Source organism: Morone saxatilis, unplaced genomic scaffold (genome assembly GCF_004916995.1).
Source record: "Morone saxatilis isolate NCDOM2014 unplaced genomic scaffold, NCSU_SB_2.0 Contig18, whole genome shotgun sequence".
Classification (NCBI taxonomy): domain Eukaryota; kingdom Metazoa; phylum Chordata; class Actinopteri; family Moronidae; genus Morone; species Morone saxatilis.
Genome location: NW_023339740.1, coordinates 24,646,459 through 24,655,588, shown reverse-complemented (window position 1 = coordinate 24,655,588; position 9,130 = coordinate 24,646,459). Strand labels below are relative to the sequence as shown.

Sequence of the window (9,130 nt, the reverse complement as noted above, 5' to 3'; positions counted from 1 at the left end):
GTGTTCTATATTTAGGTTCATTGTTCAGTTTATCAGTTGTTCTGTTGTTATTGTTCTACATTTAATATAAATGATTAAATATTCGTCAGTCAGAGGTCGTCAGTTCACTCAGTGATTGAAGTCCTTCAATGAATCTGTCTGATCCAAAGTTAGTCAGAAAAACATCAAATCTTCTCTTGTTGCTGCAAAGAAACACGAAGAGGAAATATATCAAACTAAAAACATTATAACTAATATATAATTATAACTTATTAACTAACTCAGACGGCTGAAGCCTCAAACATTTTCACATTGAAATCTCTTTGAAAGGAAACTCTAGTGTGAACAAAGACGAGGAATCGTGACACTATATAAGTCCACGAGGAACAATTACAGCAACCGTCAGAATCTGTTTCTACCAAACAAACATCTCTTATTTTATAAACATATGCAACAATTAATTCTGTAAAAAATGAAAATGAGACATTAGAAATAAGTTAAAAGCAGAAATTGTCTCATTTGTTTTGTTTCTCTGATATATTCTTGTTTTTTAAGTACTTTTGTGATACTTTAAAGTCATTATAATGCTGATGATTTACATTAAACATCAACAATAATGACTTTAATTACTTTTAATATTCTATATAAAATAATGAGTGAATCACTTTGTCACTACTGGTTACTTCAGCAAACATGAGCAACATGTAAACATGAATCTCTTCCATTAAAAGTTATTTACAAAACCATTAGATTAATTAATAATTTACTCATTAATTAGTGTAATTTAGTTTCAGTTGTCTCCTGTATCACTGACAGACACTGACATCCACCACTGTCAGTTGGCCAGCGGGGGGCGCTACTGTATCTGTGTAGCATCGTGACCGCGGGGCCTCACTCATCAAACATCACTGGTTTGTACACAGAGACGCATTAAACTGTAACAACTGGATGATTTGAGCGTGAGGTCGAGTTCAAATGTTAATAAATGTCCGCTGATCAGTTCCAGAGAAAACTCTCGTCTTCGTCCTTCATCAGGAAACATTTGTAAACTTTATGACCCACAACAACGTTCAGGAGGAGGCGATTGATCCGTACTCAGGGACGTCGACTTTAATGGCTTCACGAACTGTTAATGGGGTTTATATTACACACACACACACACACACAGACAGAAGGCTGAGTTACAGTCCAGTCTTTCTGTTTGTCCAACAGGTGTGTGTCTCTACAGAACCAGAACCAGTCCAGATCAGACCAGAACCAGGTCTTTACTGTCCTCTACTGTGTTTACTGAGCAGTTTGATGTTGAAGGGCAGTTTATTCTCACATGAACAGGAGAAAACAAACTTGGTGGGAAAGAATAAAATGTGCCCACATTAGTCAGTTCACAGAGAAACAAACACGTTCATGTTCAGTGACTTCACGAGACCTCGTCCACAATAAAGACACACAGCTTCCTCTCGCTCCGTTCTGTCCTTCTTCTGTCCACACTCAGGATCAATATTATTGTACCGGGCGAGATGCATAAATATGATCACATCTTTGTCCTCCTCATCAGTATTTGATCTGAGTTTGGGTCACATTTGCCGACTTTCATTTTCTTTAAACTGTCTTTGTCCCTAACGCAGCACAAACTCAGCTATCGGTCTGATTGATCGGGTTGTAAAAAGCTGCACAGGAACCCAGAACACAAAGAAAACGACACAAGCGCCTGTAAAGTCCACTATAAATAACTATAACTATAAACTCAAACTATTGTATAACAGTTGTTTAACTGTTTCTACACTCAACTACAGCAGAATGATGCAAGAAATACAACTATAATAGCGTCTATTTACTCGTTTCTTCTCCACTTTTTCATTGAAAGTTAAAGTCTGACTCTAAATAATGAAAATATGAATAATTCACACAGAGGTTTTATGGTTTTTAGACAGAAACGATCAGACTTCAGAAACACTGCACATGTACAGATATAAACAGGTTTACCATATTATACTTTACTGTATAAAGTGTATATGTTTTATATTTTACTGTCAATGTGAATTCCCGTCTTTGCTGATCAATAAAGGAACATCTTATCCTATCTCAAGTTATGTTATTGTAAATAAAATATGCTTGGTGTGGGTCAGCAGGCTTATTAATTACTTTAGTGAGTCAATTTCTGTGAATGCCGACAAGCCGAGACAGAATCCACATTAATATTTAGATGGACTTGCAGAGTCTTGCTCTTTTATGGGTTGAGTGAATTTTAAAGAGCTGACAGGTCGACACAATCCTGATGGATCCTTATTAAAATGATTTACGTACTCTCGGTTGCTTTCAGTGTCAGACAGATGTTGTTATCAATGTGGGTTTATGTTGATGCCATTGATCACCTTCAGTCTCAGGTACATTGAGCTCGATGTCTGAAGTTATCCTGCTGGTGGATTTACAGTATTTTGTGGTGTCGGGATCAAAGTGTAAAATCAGATTTAAGAACAAAACAAACAAACTAGAGAAGCCGGGACGTTTCTGATCAGAGGAACAAATGTTATAAACTTGTTGCTTTAATGAGAGTCGACAGCTGTTTTGATTAATAACCCATTAAAACTTTAACATGTCAGTCTGGTTACATCCAACATGAGGGACTTTATTTAAACCTGAATATTTTAGGACATTTAAACAGCTCATTTTGGAAGTTCGGATCAGCATTTTAATCACGGCTTTTTGACATTTCATAGATTAAACAATGACTTGATTCACCAAACATAATTGTCAGATTAATTTATAATATTTATAAAGAAAATAATCCTAATTTGCAGCCCGAGGTGCTTCATGTGTGTCTCTGTGGGTTGACTCTCCTCCATTTGTGTTCTGGTGGTTTCATCTAAAACATGAAGTCTTTCTAGTCGACACTGAAGTGGGATGTTTGGTCCTGCGTGACCTCTGACCTCTGCCCTGTATGTAAAGCTCCCCTCACTCTGAGTCCTTCCTTTATTTCCACCACAGGACTGAACCAGCTGCTGTGTTTCCTCCCGTTTTTGTCCTTTTCACCGTGCAGCTTGTGAACGTTTAACTTCTGTCGGTTCGCTTAACTGTCTTTCTTTGATATCCTGCAGCATGTTGGCGTGTCCTCCCTGAGACAGGGAGACAGATGTAAGACCTGTCTCTCTCTCTCTCTCTCTCTGTCTGTTTATTACTCTCTCTCTCTCACTCTCTCTTTTTGTCCCAGCTGCAGTACAAATCCTGGCTTTCCTCACAGCTCTATTAGCCTGCTCTGCTCCACACAACTGCTCCACGAGACACACCGAGAACAAGGCACACACACACACAGAGTATCATCACACAGCAACGCACACACACTGACACACACACACACCTCTCCTGGAGTTCCTGCAGAACCAGAGGAGGAGAAAATAGGGTGGAAGAATTTGGCCTCAAGTCCTGCAACCGCCTTCAAACTGCTGGTAAAGTAGAGTTAATGTCTTTCTGTCTGTCTTCAGCTCCTCCCCTCTGTCTCTCTCTCTCTCTCTCTGTCTGTCTCTCTCTCTGTCTGTCTGTCTTTTGTTGATTTGTAAACAGTTGTTTCAGTAGGAAATCTTCCTCACGGGTCCATAAAGAAAAGAGAAACACCCCACAAGCTACCGGTGACTAAGAGATAAGGATTTGAGGATTCGATCATTTAAATGCAACCCAGACAAGAACCAGAACCAGAACGGACCTCGTGGATCCAGATTAACTTTAACTTTTAAGATATTTGTACACGTCTGTTCTCTTCCTGGTTTTGATGCAGCGTTGCTCAGCTTTCCCCCCTCAGCTGACTGATGACATTAAAATAAGCTAAGAGGACATTTGGAGATTTGAGAACTAAATCAGGCCGACTTCTTTATTTAGGTTTTGCTTTTTTTGGGGCAAAAACAAACCGTGGTGTTTACTTAACTTGTCTTTGTTTCACTGGTATGAAGTAATTTTAAAAACATAATAATGTCTGGATTAAACAATAACTTTGGTAGCGTGCACATTTAGCAAAGCAAAGCCAAACTCTACAGAGTCTGTTGAATTCTCCTTTCATCAGTCTGTCTCTCCAACAGCCTGATGAAGTTGTTGAATCAGATTCACAGAGGTGAAGAGTTCTGCATGAGACCTGAACCTGATCTGCACCTGAATCTATGAGACATGACGCAACTGAACCTGACTGTTATTGCCATATTTGACACAAACCCGACCCGAGACCCGGAGCTTTACCAAACAAAATGTGGGTAGCAGAACGCATACGTCATGTAGTCGTGAGGCGAGTCCTTGTCGGTGCTGGTTCTTTAAGGTCACTTTGGCCCTGTGAGCACTTTTCCACTGCAGGAACGTAACTTCTATCAGTTGGTTATACTTTTGTTTCACCGCCTGCTTTGAGTTCGATCTTTGTGCTTTTCAGAGGTTGTACGAGGTGTTCGATCATGACTCGTCGAGCAGATGTGACGTTACATCAACACAAGGATCATTTTACTTCTGCTGTATTTGTCTGGAGGACCAATACTTTAAAAAAGAAGAATAGTGAAGAACACTGAACAAAACAAAAATGTCCGAGCAATCGGTATTATTTGTGGACACTTTGAGGTGTTTGATGCTCTGGACAGTAATTATCTCTGCAGATAACACATTGTTAATTGTTACTGTCACCATGAAGAGCTCCTGAACCTTGAAGCACAGTTTCTTTGAACTGGACAGTTTGACAGTAAATCATTTTCGGTTATATTGGATCTTAATTCATAATCAAACTGTGTTAAATTATCTTGGTTCATGAGGGGAAAACTGAATTCTGTTAATTTGAGGAAATCAAATCATTTAAGAAAAACGTTTGCTAAATTAAGAGATAAACAGAAATATACGTGCAGACCAGTTAGGGGCACTTGACTTGGCTTTGTAGTTTTTAAACTAAAAAGCGACGTGTTCGGACATTTGTAGCACAGATACAACAATTAATTGATAAGTCAGTCAAAAAAAAAAATAGTCTATCTTAATGTTTTGGTTGATTTTAAAGTCAGTGTTCTTCAGTGTGAGCATCTACTGCTGTTTTCTGTTTTATACCAATTTAAACTGAATATTTTTGAGTTTGAAGAAGTCAAAGCAATAAAGAAAGAGATTAATTGATGATAATTGTCAACTACAAATCTGTGTTACAGTTAAACTTCAGTCATTTGTTTGGTCTGAAAGTGGAGTTTTTGTTACTGAGAGTAAAACAAACTTGTGTCTTAAAGGAAGTTTCGTGGAGTCATTCAGAAATAATTTTAACTATTTCCCCTGAGTCCAGTTAATTAGTGAAATACTGAGAGCAGCAAACAGAAACAGCAGCAGAACAAACTTAAGCTTAAAGACTGTCTGGATTTCATTAAACTACAAACAGTCTCCAGGTTATTTTTATCCTCCGCTGTTCCTGATGGAAGTCTCTCCATCTGAGCCTGCTCATCCAGAAACTGAACTGCTGAATATTTTCCATTTCTCTCCCCTCCCTCCTGTTTTCTTTCCCCTGTCTCAGCACTCATGGATCCCTCTCTCTCTCTTCTCTCTCTCTCTCTCTCTCTCTCTCTCTGTCCTTTCTGTCTCTCTCTCTTCTGTCTCTCCTATCTCTTCTGGTTTTGATGCCGGTGTGAGTTGAGTGGGAGGTCTCAGAGCCTGCCAGCTGTGGAGCTTGCAGACTTAAGGTTTTGTTTTTACCCCCCCCCCCAAAAAAAAGAAAAGAAAAAGTGAAGGATTAATGTGAAGAGCATGTGGGCGGATGTGATGGTTGAGGGAGACACACTCACCATGATGTGTAATATGTTCACTGCGGCTCTGGAAAAAACTGCATGGGAGCTGTAGTTCTTTAAACTAAACAATGAATCATTTGAGTTTGTTACAATCATGATGGCTTTTTGAATTCTAGTATTAAAAGTTGTTACAGATACTCCAGTTACACTTATTTATCTCATCATGTCTGGATCCAGTACAGATTTAAAGGACCAGTGTGTTGGATTTAGTGGCAGGAGAACGGGCTCTGAAGTGTGTAAGAGAAACTAGGATGGCTGCAAAACTCACTAACTTGAAAATCTACAGTCAAGTGTTTGGTTTGGTCAAGTTTTGGGCTACTGTAGAACATGGTGGGTTCGATATTGTGGACTCCATGGATGACGACCTGCAGTGGTGTAGATAAAAACAGCTCATTCTAAGGTAACAAAAACATAATGATTCCTATATTCAGGTGATTAGAGACTAATGGAAACATATTAATGAATATTATATTCATTAATATGTTACACACTGGACCTTTAAAATACTTCAGTTTATACTTCGTCTGTGGCCACATGCAAATCAGCGTTGACGCTTCAAGGTGGCGGCGATGCACCTGAAGCAGCCTGTACTAATAAACATAAACTCATGAATGAATCCCCCGGATGGACTAAAGTTTACACGTCACTCATGTCGCTCGTTCACTCAGATGATCAGTGTTTTTATGTGCTGATGAACAGAATTCATAATAAGTCAGTACTAACAGGACTATGAATACGAGTAGAATAGTAGTACTGTAGCTGTCTGGGTCAGTTTTAATGTTAGGACTGGAACTGAAGTTGCATTAGAGTAAGTAAAAGCTGATATCAGTAACTGATCTGAGCCCAGTTATTACAGTTTGATGTGTATTATTTCTTGAGAGTTTGAGCACAAAATCAGGACCTGAGACCTTCTCGGCTCAGCTCAGACTTTCTGTTTGGACATTGTTTTAGAGTAGAGGACATGTTATTTCTATATGTTGAAACAATACAGAAACAATAATCAGATAATGTTGTACGAGCTGTCCTAACTGTCAACATTATCATAAAACTGGTTTATCTACAAGAGGAGAAACTGACTGAGATGGAAATAACTCATAGAAAACAACCATAAAAATACAAATATTAAAGCCGCTTTAATTAATTTTTTTGCCACTTAATGGCAAGAAAACAATACACAAACACATCTTATCCTGATATCACCTTATAAAGTATCTGGCTCTCTACCTGCTAACTGCTCCACTATGTTGACCTACAATAAAAAGCTCCATTGAGCTTTATAGAGTCGGTGAGAATTATCTTTGGCTTCAGAACTGCAGTAAATGAACAGTTTGCAGACTAACACAAACTAAATGTCTCTATCTGGACTCTCAAGCTTGTTTGGAGCTCCGTCCCAACAAATCAGAGGCTCCAACATCATCAACAACTCCCATCATGCACCAGGGCACAGCTACAGCACACTTATTACTGTTATTGAGGCTGATATAGAGAACTAGTTCAATCTTCTCCATTCGGAGGGGGAATCAGACAGAAGACAAACTATCAGGTGTGTAAAGGTGTGTAATGACAGGACTGCTGTGTATAGACTAGTCATTACACACACACACACACACACCCTCACACACTCACTCACTCAGGGAACCAGCCATTAGGACCCCAGCAGAAAGCTATATGAGGACCGGCAGCAGCACTGACAGCTCTTTTTGTCTGAGAAGCTGCTGCAGGTAAAAAAAAAACTCTTCTTTCATCTATTTTTGTACGGGCGGAGAAACAACATGGATTGTATGTTTGGTTCCAGCAGATTTTAGCTGCTGGTTTTCTGCAATTACATTTCACAGAATCTTTTCACAGAGATTCGAACGAGGAGAGAGAAGAGAGATGGAAAATACTAATAACGAAAGGAATCCTGAAAACCAATCGTTTCTCTTCTGGATTTTATGCCTTTTATTGAGAGTTGACAGGAAATTAAAGTGCAAAGAGGAAAGAGAAATAAGAATTAAGGCCCATGGTTGGACTCAAACCCTCGGACATAACGGTTCATCGCCAGTGCCATAAACCGCTGACCAAACCTTCCTATCCTTTCCTTTTGTCTTTTGTATATCTCATTAACCAGCCAGTGAAGTCCAGGGCAGGGTATCAAACCCATTTCTTTTTGGGTACAGCCCAAAATGTGTTTGTAAAACTGAGCACTGAAAACTGTACGGCTGCTTGTGTTTAAATCACATTTAACATTTCAGAACTTTGGCTTTTTTTGTATTAAATGCAAAAAACGTTTGTATTTCTTAAAGTAAGAAAGTAAGTATGGACAGGTTTTCTTTCCACGCTAGTATCAAAAACCTTCTGTACGCAGCCATAGTGATGCCCTCTATGGAGGTAAAGGTTCCTGTGACCCAACCTGAACCTGAACCTGGTCTGTGCTGCTCTGCAGGGATGAGGTGGTGGCTGGTAGTGGTCAGTCTATGGCTGCTGGTGGCCCTGACCGTCCCGGACGCCCAGGCAAGGAGCAGACCTCGCGACCAGGACGGTGAGACCCGCCGGGGGAAGAGGAAGAGGGATGGACATGGTAAGAGTCTGGCAAATCTTCTTTCTAGCAGTCAGTTGAGAAGATTGTTATCAGTTTCATCTCTGTGTCCAGTTCAGATTGATCCAGGATGTGATTAGACCACAAGTGTAGAAACAGAAATGTAAAAACACGTTGTAGTTTTAGCAGCAGTTAGTGTTGGAGCGATTTATTGCTGAGCTGTGATCTCATGCATCGTCTCAAAAGTCCTGAACTCATAGTGGAGTTGAGCTCTGTCCTGACTTCATCTGGTTCATTCATGATTTAATTTCACGTCATTTCTCTGGTTATCATAATTCAAGAGACAGTCTTTCAGCCTCTTTCTGATGTTAAAACCTCTAAAGACACCAGAACACACACCAGATCAACCAATCACGTGTTGAGTTTTACAGCTCCCAACTACAGTTTCTATTATATGTGAATACTAGGCGATTCAGCACTTTTGGCTTTGCATAAGAGTTCACATTTTTATTTAAGTCTAAGTGGCTAAAGCAAAATGGATTTTCTCCTTGGCTCATAATGTAGGACAAACAGGGTTACATCACACATGGGACAAAACATATAACGCTGTCTGTCTGCCTTTTTATGAGTGTCCAGATAGAGGTGGATGTAAATTAATAAGACCATGTGTTCCAGGTCCTGTGCGGGCCAGAGCAGGGCACTCTAGACCTCTGAAGATCAGACTGGTTCCTGGTCCCAGCATCCCAGTGGAGCCTAGAGAAAACCGAGGAAATACTCTGTTCCTTGATTCCTACAAGAACCTACAAGAACAGCATTCCAGCTACAACGTTATCCCAGGTCAGTGAGACCGGTAACT

At 39.7% G+C, this 9,130-nt stretch overlaps 2 protein-coding genes across 2 annotated transcripts in view; one reads left to right on the top strand and one right to left on the bottom strand.

Moving 5' to 3' along the window:
- cenpp (centromere protein P) overlaps positions 1–9,130 on the bottom strand; it is an 88,964-nt gene that overhangs the window by 878 nt on the left and 78,956 nt on the right. The window lies entirely within an intron of this gene.
- Positions 3,114–9,130, top strand: part of ecm2 (extracellular matrix protein 2, female organ and adipocyte specific) — a 20,735-nt gene continuing 14,718 nt past the window's right edge. Inside the window, exons 1-3 of the mRNA XM_035662386.1 lie at positions 3,114–3,422; positions 8,182–8,316; positions 8,950–9,111. Coding sequence (XP_035518279.1) covers positions 8,184–8,316; positions 8,950–9,111 — 295 coding nt within the window. The 5' untranslated portion in view covers positions 3,114–3,422; positions 8,182–8,183. The remainder of the gene's footprint in view (positions 3,423–8,181; positions 8,317–8,949; positions 9,112–9,130) is intronic.